This window comes from Pteropus vampyrus, unplaced genomic scaffold (genome assembly GCF_000151845.1).
Source record: "Pteropus vampyrus isolate Shadow unplaced genomic scaffold, Pvam_2.0 Scaffold215, whole genome shotgun sequence".
In the NCBI taxonomy this organism is placed as follows: Eukaryota; Metazoa; Chordata; class Mammalia; order Chiroptera; family Pteropodidae; genus Pteropus; species Pteropus vampyrus.
In genome coordinates, this window is record NW_011888996.1 from 3,356,382 (window position 1) to 3,374,362 (window position 17,981).

The 17,981-nt window shown below is 34.0% G+C and overlaps 1 protein-coding gene across 4 annotated transcripts in view; it reads right to left on the reverse strand.

Annotated features, from left to right (window-relative positions):
• STK3 (serine/threonine kinase 3) overlaps positions 1 to 17,981 on the reverse strand; it is a 277,085-nt gene that overhangs the window by 242,599 nt on the left and 16,505 nt on the right. For all 4 annotated transcript variants that reach the window (XM_023538227.1, XM_023538226.1, XM_011372913.2 and 1 more), the window contains one exon: positions 5,722 to 5,802. In XM_023538227.1, the coding sequence (XP_023393995.1) occupies positions 5,722 to 5,802 (81 nt within the window). The remainder of the gene's footprint in view (positions 1 to 5,721; positions 5,803 to 17,981) is intronic.

The window sequence follows — 17,981 nt, forward strand, 5'->3', positions numbered from 1 at the left end:
GCCACTCTATCTTTTGGTTGGAGCACTTAATTCTTTTCTATTTGAGGTAGTTGTTGACAGGAATATAATTATTACCATTCTCTATTCCTGTTTTTGATACATTTTTTTCTTCTTAAAGAAGTCCCTACAACACTTCCTGTAATACTGGCTTGGTGGTGATAAACTCCATTAGCTTATTTTTGTCTGGGAAGCTCTGAATCTGTCCTTCAACTCTAAATGATACCTTTGCTGGATAAAGTATTCTTGGTTGTAGATCCTAGGTTTTCATCACGTTGAACATTTTGTGCCAAACCCTTCAGTCCTACATAGCTTCTTTTGGGAAATCAGCTACCGGTCTTATGGGTGCGCCCTTGTGGGTAACTAACAGCTTTTCTCTTGCTGCTTTTAAGATTCTCTCTTTGTATTTAAACTTAGGCATTTTAATTATGATGTGTTTTGGTGTGGACTTCTTTGGGTTCCTGGTTTTGAGGACTCTCTGAGCTTCCTGGGGTTTTATGTCAATTCCTTTCACCAGGTTAGAGAAGTTTTCCATCATTATTTCTTCAAATAGCTCTTCAATGTCTTGCCTTTTTTCTGGTACCCCATGACACGTATATTTTTACCTTTAATAGTGTCCCATAAGCTCATTAAATTATTATTATAGTCTTGGCTTCTTTTTTTCTTGCCATTCTGACTAAGTGTCGCTGGCTTTTCCATCCTCTATATAGGTCATTTTACCCTCTTCTTTATTCACTGCTTCTCCCATTTAATATACTTCTCATCTCAGATGATGTGTTCTTCATTTGACCAGCTCCCTTTTATAATTTCCACTTCCATTTTTATGTACTTTATCTCTTTGTAGAAGTTCTCACTGAATTTATCTACACTTCCCATAAGTTCATTGAGCATTTTTATAATCAGTGTTCTGAACTCCGCATTTGTTAGATTGTTTGGCTGTTATTTCTGGATCTCTGTTCTGTTCTCTCATATAGTTTCTGCTTCTTTGTCTTCCTATTTTGGCTGCCTATGTACTAAGCAAAGCTCTTGTCTCCCACTCTTATTAATGTGGCTTTGTATGGTAGGTGTCCAGTGGCACAGTACTGAAAAGGGTTCAATTGTGGACCAAGTTTAACCCAGCCTATGCCTCTCCAGGGCCACCTGTTAAGATTCAGCAAACAATCCACAGATGCTATACTTACAGCTGCCTCAAAAGGCCACACCAGAAACCCGAGGCCAGCTGCCACCAGTGTGAGTCTAGGCATTGCTCAGCAAGAGGCATCTGACTAAGGGAGGACACACCTGGATGTGGGTTGGGTGGGGCCACGAGTTGAGGAAGGCAGAGTTTCAGGGAATCCTCTGGGCGGAGCAACCTGTTATTCGGTTTGCTGAAGTCTCAGTTGTGGCTGCGCTGGGTCAGCACACTGGGAATGGGGAGGGCTCAACAGAGGAACAATGGATACTGCCGGCACTTCTACACAGAGTGAGTCTTGCCTTGACCTTTGCTCCAACAATTCAGTGTCCCCCTGTGAGTCCCTGGTACCCCTTGCACAGCTGAACCAGCGCTGGTGCTCAAAGCAAGCAGGTTTGTCACCGCAAAAGTCTACTTGCAGACATGGCACCTTTAAGAGGCGTCTGCCGCTGCTGCTGCTATGGCCTTTGTCCCACTCAGCCCCTCGGGACTAGGCAAATTCAAGTCCTCACCCCATCCTATCTTCTGCCACTGCAGGGTGATTTCTTAGTTCTCTACCTAGTTGTATGGCTTGTTCATCTAGATTCCAGGCAATTTTCCTTGCTGTTTGCTCCTTGTTTCTCTCACAACTTTGATTTGGTCACCAGAGGGATGACCAGAGTCTTTATCATCTACGCCATTTTTTTTACCTTCCTCCTAGGTTCTTAAAGAGCACTAAGTTTTTTAATATTTTGTGGGGGAGAGTTCCTTCAAGTAATGAAGGAATTTAAAACTAAATATTTTCCCCTAATTATGGCTGTGCTGGATTCTAGAGACATTGATATAATTTGTTTTCCTTTTCATTATTTTCTAGATACTTTGTGATTTCCTCTTCAATCCATTGGTTACCTTATCTTATATTTCTTAATTTCCAATAAGTGTGGGTTTTATCATTTTGTAACTATTTACTTTGAATTTTAGACTGTAGTAAGAAATGCAGACTGTGAAATCTTTTTTTAGACTTTGTTAGTTTAATCAATGATCTATGAACATACCAGAAACAAATGCGGAATGCAAGAACATATATACATATATATCACTACATTGGTAATAGATGTATACTTTATATATTCATATATAATCAAGTTTATTGATTATATTTAATCCTTCTATGTCTTTTCTTTTTTCTATTATTCTGTCCAATTTTGAAAGAGACACATTGAAACTTCTCATATAAATACACTTTTATTAGATTCCCCTGACATTTTGAATAGCTTTTCTTCACAAATTTAACTGTCATTGTGGCTGACACATACATGTTTCATTATAGATTGTCTTTTATATCATCAAGTAATGTTCCTCTTTGTTCTTTACTTGGATATTAACCCCTCTTTAGTCACTTGAGATCTTTTAACTTTAACTAATTTACCTGACATAAATACTGCTTTTTTAAAATTTCATTTGTTTGGTCATTTGTATGACTATCTCTTTCTTATCTGATACCTCTAATACAAAATATCCCTACATTTCTATCCTCTGTAGTACATTAGCTTCTTATAAACAGCATAGAGTTAGGTTTTACATCTTAATTCACCCTAAAAGTCTGACTTTCAACTTTCAATGAGAGAATAGACAGAGAAAAATATATTTCATTTTATTCCTTCCAGCTTACATTTAGCTTATTTTCATTTTTGTTTTCTCTATTTCTTTTTCCTTGTTCTTATTGACTTAAACTGTTTTGTTTTGTGTCTTTTATTATTTTGGAAGTTCTCCTACATTTTGCCATTTCATTAAATGTCTCACTGTGCTCAAAATGACACGTTTCTCTGCCATTATTTTAAAATCATAACAACTATTCCTCTGCTAATACAGCCTATTTTCCTCACTAAGACACTCTATTTACATCTATTACTCATTTTTCTACACGTAAAATGAGTTCCAAGATCCTGAAAGATGGCCTTATGTTCACTTGACTAACAAAGACAAAATCCTTCAAGCTTATTAATAGGAATGTCATGCGGAATGAACTACTAAAATTCTTGGGAATCGCCTTACAACTTACTTCTTGCTTTCCTCTTATATATACACATCCTACTACTCTGAAAAACACTATTATCAGATCTAGCACAACCTAGTTTTTGCAAAAGCTGTATTGATTGCTACAGAGTATACTAATTTTAAATATTATTACTATTCTTTTCACTCCTTTCCACATTTATTCATATATAATTGACATATAACACTGAATCGGTTTAAGATATACAATATAATGATTTGATATATGTATATATCATGAAATGATTACCAGGATAAGTTTAGTTAACATCCATCATCTCACTGAGTTAAAAAATACTTTTTCTTGTGATGAAAACTTTTAAGATCTACTCTATTAAGCACTTTAAAATACAAAATAGAGTACTGTTATCTATAATCACCATGCTGTACATTACATTCCTGGAACTTATTTATCTTATACCTGGTAGTTCATACCTTTTGACCACTTTTATCCATTTCCCCCAAACCCTATCACCCACCTCTGAAAACCATCAATTTGTTCTGTTCCCATGAGTTCGGTTTTTAGATTCCACATATAAGAAATCTTTCAGTATTTGTCTTTCTCTGTCTGACTTATTCACTTAGCTTAATGCCTTCTAGCTCCATCCATGTTATCGCAATTGGCATGATTTCCTTATATCTTATAGCTGAATAACAGTCCATTGTGTACATATACAACATTTTCTTTACCCATTCAACCATCAACGGACACTTAGATTGTTTTTATGTCTTGACTACTGTAGGTAATGGTGCAATGAATGTGGAGCTCCAGGTACCTCTGAGATAGAAATTTCATTTCCTACACATACACACACACACACAAGTGGGATTACTGGATCATAAGGCAGTTCTACTTTTAATTATTTGATGAACCTCCATAATGTCCTCTATAGCAGCCACACCAATTTATATTCCCACCAACAGTGCACGACAGTTCCCTTATCTCCACATTCTCACCAACACTTAACTCTTGTCTTTTTGATAACAGTTATTCTATCAGGTATGAGGTGATATGTCATTGTGGTTTTATTTGCATTTCTCTGATAATTAGTGACATTAAGCACCTTTTCATATACCTGTTGGCCGTTTTGTACATCTTCTTTGGAAAAATGTCTATTCAGTTCCCTTACCCATTTTTTAGTTGAAATGTCTCATTTGCTCCCACTAAGTTATAAGTTTTTTATATATTTTAGATATTAACCCTTTCTCAGATACATGATTTACAAATATTTTCTCCCATTCCACAGGCTGCCCTTTCATTTTATTGATGGTTTTCTTTGCTGTGCAATAGGTTTTTAGTTTGATGTAGTCCCACTTGTTTATTTTTTGCTTTTGTTGTCTTTGTTTTTGATGTCAAATCCAAAATATCATTGCTAAGAATGATGTCAAAAAGCTTACCCTCTGTTTTCTTCTAGGAGTGTTATGGTTTCAGGTCTTAGTCTTTGAGTTTACTTTTGTGTATGGTATAAAACAGGGGTCCAGTTTCATTCTTTTCCATGTGGCTACCAGTTTTCCAAACACTATTTTTTTAAGGAATTATCATTTCCCCATTGTATAGTCCTAGCTTCTCTGTAATAAATTAATTAACCACATATTCATGGTTTTATTTCTGGGCTCTCTATTCTGTTCCATGCATCTACATGTCGGTTTTTATTCCAGTGTCATTCAGTTTTCATTACTGGAGCTTTATAATATAGTTTGAAATCAGGGAGCAAGATGCCTCCAACTTTGTTCTTTTTTCTCAAGATTGCTTTGGCTCTTCAGGGTCTTCTGTGGTTCTACATTAATTATAGGAGTGCTTTTATCTATTTCTGTGAAAAATGTCATTGGAATATTGATACAGATTATTAATTCTCCCACACCATGAGCACAAAGTATCTTTCCATTTAGTTGAGTCTTCTTCAAATTCTTTCATCAATGTCTTATCAGTGTACAGATCTTTCAGCATTTTGGTGAAATTTACTCTTAGATATTTTATTCTTTTGGGTGCAACTGTAAATGAGATTTTCTTAATTTCTCTTTCTGATAGTTTTTTATTAGTGTTTAGAAACACAACTAATTTTTGTATATTGATTTATATCCTGTGACTTTACTGAATTTATTATTCTAACAGTTTTTAGGTGAACTCTATTTATTGGGTTTTTCTAGATATATTAATTATCATGTCATCTTCAAATAGAGACAGTTTCACGTCTTCCTTTCTGATTTGAATGCTTTTCCTTTTTCTTGACTCACTGCTCTGGCTAGAACTTCCAATACCATGTTGAATAAAAGTGGCAAGAGTGGGTATCCATGTCTTGTACCTGATCTTAGATGAAGAGCTTTCAGCCTTTCACCATTCACATGACATTAACTGTAGGCTTATCACATATGGCTTTTATTACGTTGAGGTACATTCTGACTATACAACTACTATTCAATTCAAGCAAATACACTCTAGTAAAATATTAATAGTATATAATATCTTTATCATTATTCTGTCATTATTTAAATGCAACTTTCATATATTTTGTACTTACCCTTCTCCAAGTTTCTCTAACACATCAAAAACTTCTTCAGGCTGCTTAGTCAAACTGTCTTCACTCAGCTTTTTTAACTTACTGATGAGGAAAAAAAAGAAAAATATTTTACTTAATATCTTTAATAAAATTTTTAATTTTATTTTAAAGAACAAATATAAAAACATAGTCTCCTTCCAACCCATTCTTAATCTCTATAAATGCCAAAAGGGACCGCAGTTGGAAATATCATTTTTGGTGTTGTCAGCACACAGATGGAGTTTGAAGACATGAAAAGGAATAAAACTATGCAGAAATATCTCAAAGAATAACCACTTTTATAAGCTTCTTGAGAAAACTTTATATGAGTATGAATATATACTTTTATTTCTCCCCATTTTTAACATGCAAGATAGTGTTTTACGCACACTCTTTTATCCACACTGTTATATACTTTGCTCTTTTCACTGAATTACATGTTAGCTGTGCTGGAGATCTCTACAACATAAGTACATAGAAAGCATCCTCATTGTTTTTATAACTTTACATCCTATTTTATTGCAAAGATGTAGCATCTCTTACTTTCCAATTCCTTATTTATGGATATCTAGGTTCCCTTTTGCTATTATAAACACTGCAATGAATAAGCTTATACATAAAACAATTCACACATGTGCTAGTATATCTGTAGGATAAATTCCCAGAAGTGAAACTGTGAGGGCAAGCAAATACATACATGTATATACACAAGCACACAAACACAAAAGTATACATATTGATAAGTATATATACTATACATATAATCATGTCATAAACAATGTAATATAACTAATAAAATCACTATAATAACCATTATGTATATTAATACAGCGATTAAATTTTTTATTACATTGATATATTTTATCTACTATAACTGTTTGTTATAAAAACATATATGTACGTTGATAGATATTAGCAAATTGCCCTCCAGGTGACTTGTACCAATTTATTCTCCTACCAGTCATACATAAAAGAACCTCTTTTTCCACAGTTCCTCCAACAGACTACTTAAACAAATATTTAGATTTTAGCCAATATGTTAGGTGAACACTTGTAACTCAAAGTAGATTTAATTTGTATTTATCCTATTATTAGTAAAGTTAAACATCTTTTAATATAGTTATAAAACTAAACCATCTATTCATGTTCTTTGCTCATTTTTCTACTGGGTTTTGGGTCCTTTTCTTATCTATATACAAGGGGAAAATTAATCTTCGTTTAAGTTGCAAAAATTTTCACTTGTATTTTGACTTCACTTATGACTCTTTAGCTTTATGTTCTATTGGACTGTTTGACACACAGAAATGTCTTTTAGTTTTCTTTTCTTTTTGTTTTTAAAAATCATCTATAAGTATGGCATGTACAGGTATCTGGAAGCAAGAGATGAGAGAAATTATGCATACAGAGAAATCTAGCTAACTAAAAATAATTCGGCATGAATAAAGCTGGTCACACAAGGCTGAGTTTGGTATAAAGGACCAAAAGTAATTAAGTATGAATAAAATAAAACTGACCAGGACGCAGAGGTAAGCAGAGTCAGGTTAAAAAGAGCCTTGTAAACCATGTTAAGGAACTCTGTTTTAAAAAAGATCACTTCCCTTGCAATGCAGAGAAAGGATGTGAAGTGACAAACAGGAGAGAAGGGAATCTAGTTAGTAACTGATTCAATACATGAATACATAATATACAGTACTGACAGTGAGAATGGAGAGGAGATAAGCTACTCAAGATATTAAGGAGGCATAATCAACAGGAAGTGGATTTGATTAAATAAGGGGTGATAAGAGAAAGAGGAGAGTCAATAACTTTTCGTAAGCTTTGGCTTAAGCAAATGAATGGATGGTAATGTCATTTACTAAGCTAAAGAATACCAGATAAAATAAAAAGATTTGGAGGGGAATGTGATGAGTTTAAGTTTATTCATTTAAATGTAGATTTCTAGTAAGCAACTGTATTTATGAATCCCAAAAGAGATCTGAGTTGGAAAGACCATTTTTGGTGTCATGAGCATATAGATGGAGCCTGAAGACATAAGAAGGAATAAAATCATCAGGAAAATGTCTAAGAAGAAATATGGGTCAAAGAGAAAACAGATCCCAGGAAAACATCAATATTTAAGAAATGAAGTCATGAAAGACAAGAAGGTAGTACCTGACCATGTCAAAAGCTATTGAAAATTCAAACAACTAAAAAATTTTTAAATGTCCATTAGAGAATTTCCACTTCTGACCACAAGGAAGTAACAGGAACCAGAATTATCTGACTATTGAAACAACTAGAAAACACAACAAAATATAGGAAACAATTATTTTCAGACAATAGATATCAAGCATTTCAGGACTGATCCTTGAGAAAAGGGAAATAAAATAAGCCCTATTATAACCAAGGCTTTAGAACCTAGAGGCTTCTCCAGACTATAGCACAGGGGAAAAAGAACCCCAACAGAGCCCAGCAACTTTGCTGAATTGAAGAAACAGAGATGGAGGTGTGGGGAGGCAAGGTAAATAAAACCTGCATTACAGAATATCCATGAGAAGAGAACTATACAGAGAAATAGGTCCAGCAATCCATCCAGGAGTTCCCTTGACTATTTAGCTAAATGCCAATCTAAGCATGCTTACAAACACAAAAACAAACAAACAAAAACCGCTCTACAAAGTCCAACAAAGTCAATTTCCTAAGGGAAAATAATGACCAGGGAGCTGTAAAAGAACATCTCCAAGAGGTCACACAAGGCTGAGTTTCTTTCTCACCAACAAAAGCTGAGATAACTCTTATAATACAAAGGTCATTCAGTAGAGATCCCAGAATGAACTTATTTTAGAAAGGCCCATTACCAAAACACAAAGGATACTTTAGATTCTCCCAAAAGAAACTTAAAAACATGTCTCAAAACACTGAGCCAATCCACAAGGTAACCTAACTGCCTACCAGAACCTTAAACAACTAAAAAAAAATCCAGTTTTCAACAATGTAAAATTTATGATTTCAAGAGCTCAACCCAAAATTACTAAACAATTGGGAAATGATGACTCTCAAAAAGGAGAAAAAACAGTCAATTAAAACAACGGAGAAATGCAGAGATGGTGAAATTAACAGAAAAATACAGTTGACCTTTGAATGACATGAGGGGTTAGGGGTGCCAACTGCCATGCAGTCAAAAAAACGCGTATCATTTAAGTCAGCCCTCCACATATGCAGATTTATAACTACTTATTGAAAATACAGTTGCCCCTTGAACAACACAAGTTTGAACTACCTGGGTCCTCTTATATGCGGATTTTTTTCATTCCACGTATAAGTGGACCTAAAATCTATGTATAAGAGGACCCACATAGTTCAAACTCCTGTTGTTCAGGGGTAACTGTATCTTATAAAAAGCAATTATGAATATGTTCCATGTACTCACACATGTAAATGATATGGAAGTTAGGGGGGAAAGAGCTAAATGGAAATTTTAAAGATAAAAAAATAAAGTATCTGAAATGAAATTTTCACTGGACAGGATTTGAGATTAGCCGGTGCAGCAAAAAAATATTAATAACTTGAAAAAATGTTTAAAAATAAAAGAGAGAAAAGCCTAAGCCCTGTGGAAATGAAGGACAGATATACAGATAGACATAGATCTATCTACAGATAGATAAGACAGACTGGGGCTAAACATTTTCCAAATTTTATGAAAACAATAAACCTACAATGCAAGAAACTCAACAAATCTAAAATACACACACACACACACACACCCCCAAGACATATAATCAAACTGCTGAACGCTAGAAGGAGAAATACTAAGTAGTCATAGGAAAAGAGACACATTACTTACACAAGACAAAAACAAGGATGCCTATATACTTCTTGTCAGACACTAAGCAAGCCAAAAACAATGAGACACCTTTAAAGTGCTGAAGGAAAACAAAAATCAATCTAAAATTTTATATCCAATAGAAATATCCTCAAAAATGAAGAATAAAAATTCTGCAAAAAAAAAGGATGAGAGAATTCACTAAATAGTTAAGAACAGTTCTCCAGGCTAAAGGAAATTGATGCCAAAAGGAAACATATCTATGCAAAATAAAGAACAATGGCTAGCAGAAATACAGGTATATACACAAAAACCTTTTCCCCCACACAACAACAGCAGAATACACATTCTTCTCAAGTGCACATGAACATTCTCCAAAAGACACTGCATGTTAGGCCACAAAAAGTAGTCTTAAAATTTTCAGATGAAATCATACAAAATATCTTCTCCCACCATATGGAATAAAACTAGAAATTAATAGCAAAAAGGAAAAAAAGCCACAAATATGTAGAAATTAAACAATATACTCTTAAACAACCAGTAGTCAAAAAAGAAATCATAAGGTAATAAAAAAAAAAATATCTGGAGACAAATGAAAATGAAAACACAACATATCGAAACTTTGGGATGCAGAAAAATCAGTGCTAAGAGGGACGTCTAGCAGTGTAAACGCTTACACTTAAAAAGAAAGTTCTCAAAGCAACAACCTAACTACACTTCAAGAGACTAGAAAAACAAACTAAACCCAAAGCTGGCAGAGGAAAGAAATAATAAATACTAAAACAGAGATACATAAAAGAGAATAGAAAATTAGAAATAAAAATCAACAGAACTGTTTAGTCTGAATCTTTGTGTCCTCTCACAACATATAGGTTGAAATCCAAACTCCCAAAAATGATAGTACTAGGAGGTGGACCTCTGGGAGGTGCTTAAGTCATGAAGGTGAAGCCCTCATAAATAGGATCAGTGCCATATAAAAGTGGCTCCAGATATGCCCAAAGCCTCTTCTACTAGACATTAAGGACACAGCAAGAAGGTGCTAGCTGTGAACCAGGAGGAGGGCTTTCACATGAATGTGACCACCCTTGCACCTTGATCTTGGATTTCCTAGTTTTCAGAACTGTGAGAAATAAATTTCTGTTGTTTATAAGCTACCTAGTCTGTGATACTTGTTACAGCAGCCCAAACAAAAAACAAGAGTTGTTTTTTTAAGAAGACCAATAAAACAGACGAACCCTTAGCTAGACTGAGGGGGAAAAAAAAGCAGGAGAGAATACTCAAATAACTAAAATCAGAAATGAAAGAGGGGACATTAAAACTGATTTAACAAATAAAAAAGATTATGAACAACTATATACATCAACAAATCAGATAACCTAAAAGAAATGGATAATTCTCAGAAACATATAACCTACCAAGATTGAATCATGAAGAAATAAAAAATCTGAACAAACCTAAAACTAGTAAGGAGATTGAAGGAGTAACCAAAAACCTCTCAACAAAGAAAAGCTAAGGACTAAACAGCTTTACTGGAAAATTCTACCAAACATTTAAATATGGAATTAACACCAAAACTCCTCAAACTCTTCCAAAGAATTGAAGGGGAGTAAACATTTCCAAACTCATTTTATGAGGCCAGCATTACTCTGATAACCAAAACCACACAAAGACACGACATGAAAAGAAAACTATAGACCAATATCCCTAACAAATACTGATGCAAAAATCCTCAACAAAATACTAGCAAACCAAATTCGATACTACATTAAAGGATTATAACCATGACCAAGCATAATTTACACCTGAAATGTAAGAATGGTTCAACATATGAAAATAAATCATTAACAAAATAAAGGACAAAAACAACATGATCATCCCAATTGATGCAGAAAAAGTATTTGACAAAATTCAACATCTTTCCATGATAAAAAACGGTCAACAAACTAGAAATAGAAGGAAACTACCTCAATATAATGAAAATCTCACAACATACTCAATGATAAAAGTTAAAAGCTTTTCCTCTAAGATCAGGAACAAGGCCGGGATACCCATTCTTGCCACTACTATTCAACACAGCAATTAGACAAGAAACAAATAAAAGGCACCACGGAATTAGAAAAGTAAAATTATCGCTGTTCACAGATGACATATTACATGTAAAAACTCTAAAGATTGTACCCCAGGAAAAAAACCCACTGTTACAACTAATAAATTTCAGCAAATGGAAAAAAAAAAAATCCTCAAATTCATATGATATCTCAAGGAACCCCAAAGAGCAAAATCGATCTTGAAAAAAAAGAACAAAATTAGAGGTCTCATAATTACTGATTTCAAAACATACAACAGAAATCTAGACACTGTGGTACTGGTACAAAGACAGATACATAGACCAAAGAAAGGGAACAGAGAGCCCTGAAATAAACCCTTGCATACGTGACCAAATGATAGTCAACATGGTGCCAAGACTACGCTATGGAAAAAGGACAGTCTCTTCAACAAATGGTGCTGACAAAATTAGGTATTTATATGCAGAAGAATAAAGCTGGACCCTTACTTTACACCAAACATAAAAATTAACTCAAAACAGATTACAGACCTCAACATAAGACCTAGAGCTATAAAAACTTACAGAAGGAAAAGCTTCAGGGTATTGGATTTTAAAATGATTTCTTGGAAATAACATCAAAAGCACGGGCAACAAAAGCAAAAATGGACACATGGGATGACACCAAACTTAAAAACTTCTGAGCATTAAAGGAAACAAACAACAAAGTGAAAAGGCAATCTACAGCATGGGAGAAAATATCTGCAAATCATATAGCTGATAAGGGGATAATATCCAGAATAAGGAACTTTTACAACTCAACAACAACATACTCAATTAAAAAATGGGCAAAGGACTTGAATAGATAATTCTCAAAAGAAGAAATACAAATGTCTCACAAGCATATGAAAAGATGCTCAACATCACTAGTTATTAGGGGAATGCACATCAAAGCTACAATAAAATATCACCTCAAACCTATAGGATGGCCACCATCAAAAAGAACAGAAAACAACCAGCACTGATGAGGACGAGGAGAAACTGGAATTCTTGTGCATTGTTGATGGAAATGTAAAATAGTATAGCCATTATAGAAAATATAGAGATTCCTCAAAAATTAAAAATAGAATTATTATATGATCTAGCAATCCTATTCCTGGGTATAGATACAAAATAATTCAAAGCAGCCTAAGATATATATGCTACCTATGTTCATCAAAGCATTATTCAAAAGAGGCAATAGGTGGAAGCAATCCAAATATCCAGATGAAAGATAACCAAAATGTGGTATATACATAAAAGAGAACATTATGCAGCTTTAAAAAAAAAAGGAAATCCTGTCCCATGCTACAATATGGATGAACCTGGAGGACATTATGTTAAACAAAATAAGCCAATCGCAAAAGAACAAATGCTGTATGATTCCATTCATACAAAGTATGTACATAGTCGAAGTCATAAAAACAGAAAGTGGAAAGGTGGTTGCCAAGGGCTGTGGGGAAGAAGAGGAGGAATGAGTGTTCAGTGGCAGTACTGCAAGGTGAAAAAGTTCTATTTGCAAAACAATGTGAATATACTTAACACTACTGAACTTAAAAATTGCTATGATAAATTTAATGTTATGTTTTTTTACAATTAAAAAAACCTTAAAACAGAAAACTTTTCCCATTTTTCATTTATTAAAGATATAATTCATTGTTTAAACAAAAAAAATGACATAATGTGAGGTTAATAACAGATGTACAAGTAAAACACAGGACAAAAGAGCACAAAGGAAGGGAGGCAAAAAATGGAAGTGAACTCTTACGTGACATGTGAAGTGGTATAAAATTATCTGAAGAAAGATTTTTGATAAGTTAAAAATTCATATTGTAAAACTTAGAAGAATAACTAACAACAGAAAACAATGTGATATAACAAATACATACACAGTGAGGACAAAATGGAATAAAAATTACTCAATTGACCCAAAAAGGTGGGGGGAGGGCAAAGAAAAGATTGTGACATATAGAAAAAAACAGCAAGATTGTAGATTTAATTAAGCCATATCAGGAGACACCCCCCTGCCCCCGCCACACACACTCTGACTATGATGGTGTGAAGAGGCTGGTAAATCCTCCGCACACTGAACATTGTCAAAATCAACCATTTCGTGCCTCAAGAAATTGGCACAAAAGCAGCCAACATAATGAGGAGCATTTATTCTTGAAACCCTGCCCTGGCTTTGGGTAATAACGGCAGGACTCTGAGGCATTCCAGCTTAGGGCTGCTACCATCTACCCATCCCCCAATTCCATCGGTAGAAAAATTAGTTTTACCAGGACAAGGTTGACTATGAAAAATAGCAACTTTGCTGCCAGAAAAGATGGGCTCAATTTGGGACATGAATTTAAAATCTGGCAGCTTTGTCAGCTAAAAGTGGTGAACCCAATAATAAAACAATTGTCAAACCCACAGCTTTGACAGCAAAGCCTGGATAAGCAACAAACCAGCCAAAAATTTAACAGGGAAATTCTGAAAATGACAGAGCCATAGAAAGTAAGATGAGCTCTCCTCATATAAGTTGCTGACTGGGAAACTATACTCATGAGCAGAGAAACTAAACAGATGAGCAGAGGAGAACCAACAAAATCCAGTGAAAAATAAAAGCCAAGAGAGACTTGAAAACTACAGCTTCAAATGTGCTCCCCAACCCACACACAGAACAGCAGCAGAGAGTGGGCTCATGTGGGGTTCAAGGTGTTTGAGGATAATCTCTGCCCAAATTATTGGCTGACCACTAAGCTATCAGACACAGAGGATATCCCCAAAAATCTCTGATAGAATATGAAAATAAAACAACTCAGCAGAGGCATTCAGCAGCCAAACACTTCAGGTAGATAAATGCCACGGGAAAGTTAAAAAAAAAAACAGAGAGAGAGAGAGAGGGGGGGGGGGGGGGGGGGGGGGGGGGGGGGGGGGGGGGGGGGGGGGGGGAGGGGAGAAACCAGAGTTTCTACAATGTATTAACTGCTCAGTTTTAAACAAACAAAAAAAATTATGAAATATGAAAACAAATAGGAAAGTGTGACCCATACTCATGAAACCAGTCAATAAAATAGAAGTAAATTAACAGAAAAAAAAAAAAGCAGTCAACAGAAAATGACTTACAGGGTTGTCAAGAAAAAACACATGATTTATTTTGATAAATGATTCATGTTTTATGTCATTCTGTCTTTATTTCCTCTTATCTTTTCTGGTGTTTTAAATGAAAATTGATCATTTCAGTTAAAATTTAATTTTAAATAGTTTTTACATTGTCTGTTTTTAAAACCCTTACAGCTTAAAAAACCTCATAATTAAAAGGGAATGCAGACAGCACTAAGGTAATGGCTATGTGTAGAGCCACACGGAAGATAGAGCAATCAGGGGGATTGTTTTATAAACTACATAAATGTCTAATTAATGTACTGTATACTTGAAACTAATAAAAAAAATATATAAGAAAAAAGCTAATTAAAAAAACGTTTTTCTATATTTTTGCCTTAGATACAATATAATGAGCATAATTTCATCTATGTTTAACATACTGTGGTTTTTAACACTTCAGAATTCCATCATAAATATATGTTTTTAATCACAGATCCAAAAAAACTATTCTGAGTGCCTTTAGAATGTGTGCTCTTCTCAGGTGCTAGGGAATTCTGCGGAGAACAAGTCACCCACCCATAAGGTATCTCTCTCACGGAACCTGGCAGGTAGGATTTATTACATGTTAAGCAGATATGCCCTAGAATTGTCTTTTTAAAATAAATAAGTGGCTAATAACATCTGGTTTTCCTTTCTTTTGACTCTCATTAAGAAGGGAAGACTATAATAAAAAAAAGCCATCTTCTCCCACATTGTTTTTAAACATTAGATTATTTTTTTTAGCTATATTCAAATTCTCAAATACTTCAACATTTAAATACTCACTTTAACCTTATCCCCACTGCAAGCTTGTTTATCTCACTTTTGTGTTTCCTGTTCAATGTAAGAATTTCTGTTAATATTTTTTCCAAGTCCCCAACACAAAGATTTCTAAGTCTTCAATACAGGACGTGGAGAGGAACTCTTTTATATAACCTAGTCTGTTTTCTACAAATTCTCCTTAATATTTTATCCTTTCAAGAATAAGTTACATTTAAAATTATATCTCAAATAATGGTGTTATGGTGATACATTGTTCAATATTCTTATCTTCAGAGATGCACACTGAAATACTTAAGAATGCCATAATATATCTGAAATAAGTTCAAAATAGACATAGAGGCAATCCCCAGGTGAGGTGTATGTATGCAAATATAATTATGCAAGACTGTCAAGAAGTTAATAATTGTTGAAACTGGGTGACAGATACATAGAAGTTTATTCTCTCTTCTTTACAAAACTGTTTAAAGTTTTTACCCTAATAAAAAGTTTCTTAAAGGCTAAATGGTAGGAATTAAATGAACTTCAATTGTTCTTAGAAATAACTGGAAATGAAAAAAGCATGTATTCATTGTAAATTTATTACAAACTCTAAAGTAAATTAAATGTCCGAACACAGATTATTAATTATAGAATATCCAATCAATGAGTTATCAAGTAGCTACTAAAGATTATGTTGTAAAAAACTCACTGATAAAAAACAAGTCAACAATATTATTGCTAAAAGGGCAGGTTACAAAATAATGTTCACAGAATTAAACAATTTTCATTTTTTCTTTTAAGCATGGGTGTATCTGCATATGTACGTAAGCATACCCACACTGGCATCAACTTACCGTCAGACTTTGTTTTGTTCACTGCTATATCACCAGCACTAAAAACTGTGCCTGGGACATAGGAGGAACTCAAATATTTGTTAAGAATTCCAGGCAACATGGTTTTGGGGGTAGCTCTCCTCTATGCTTTTATTTCATAAGGTTTCTACAAGATTCATTTTTTTCTGTAATTGAAGAAAACTTTTTAAATTGCACCTCACAGAACAATATTAAAATTTTTCTGCGTGACTCAATAATTATTTCATGAAATGCATTCCATAAAATCACACTAAAAAGAAAAGCTTCTTCTATAGACTGAATTAATAAATTGATCAAGGAAATCAGAAATAGTAAAAATGTTATCTGTTAATCAGTCTTACGAGTGAATTCTGCAGCCGCTTAGGAAATACTATTTGTAGAAAAACTACTGTTTCTAAAAATTTTCAACAAGCGTACAAAAAAATAATAAGACCAGATCTAAAAATTCATTTATATTTATTCAACATATACTTACTAAATCTGTAGACAATGAGCTGCCTGCTGGGGTAAGGCAAAGAAAATTAAGAATATAGCTGACAACCAAGAGCTCCTAATACAGGAGGAAAGATAGATACATCAGAGCTAAATGAAACATAATAATAAATGTAGTTAACATTTATTTGGGCTTTTAATGGCCTTGTGCTGAGCAGTTAAGCACTTTCTCATTAAATCTCAATACCCTTTTTTGGTAGTAACTAAAATACTCACAGTTTTTAGATAGGGAAACTAAGATTTAAGTGACTTCTCCAGTCACTTGAGTAATAAATGGCAAAACAATTAAATCAAGGTCTGTCCAAGATATGGTATAGAGCCTCCCACTCCTAGGAAGCTAGCGAATATCAAAGATTACTCGATAATATCAAGCAATTACTACATCAAGTATCACACATCAAGTCACATCTTTTAAGGCAGATAGATATTCTGTTCTCATCTTCGAATCAATTAGTTATCTCTGCTCTGAAAGGTACTATTACAGCTCCAAAACCAGGAGCTCCTAAAACAGGATTTAGCAGTTTCTTTTTTCCTCCCAGCGCTATACTATGCATTCAAGAGATTAAACAGATGAACTTTTAGCTTGTTTTGTGCTTCTTAAATTCCAAATCACCATACCATATATATGAGATGATAGGTGGCCTACATAAATAGCAGTTTAAATTATGTTTTAGGAAAATGTGGTTGGGGGGGTCAAAGGGATGAATTTCATTATGGTGGATGAAGTACATTATGGTGGTTATGGTGGTATACTGCTAACTGTATAAAATAAACCAACATACCCCTCTCAGGGATTTCATCCCAATTCTCTAAATGTCCTATAAACCAAATTCCATAATAGAGAAGAGAGGAAAAAAACTGCTAAACTAGGGGGTGGTTTTGTTTCCTGCAGCCCAGAAATATGGTGATAAAGATCTAGGCTTAAAAAGTTAACAGTGGAAATGACAAAAAAGAACAAATTCAAGAGAGATTTTTAAAGTATCATTTCTCACTATAAACAAGATAAAAATCCTAACTATGGAGTTTAAGATCCACATTTTTAAAAATCACATAATCTCTGTACTATAAAAAGCAGCTATTGTATAGTTATTTGTACAAATAT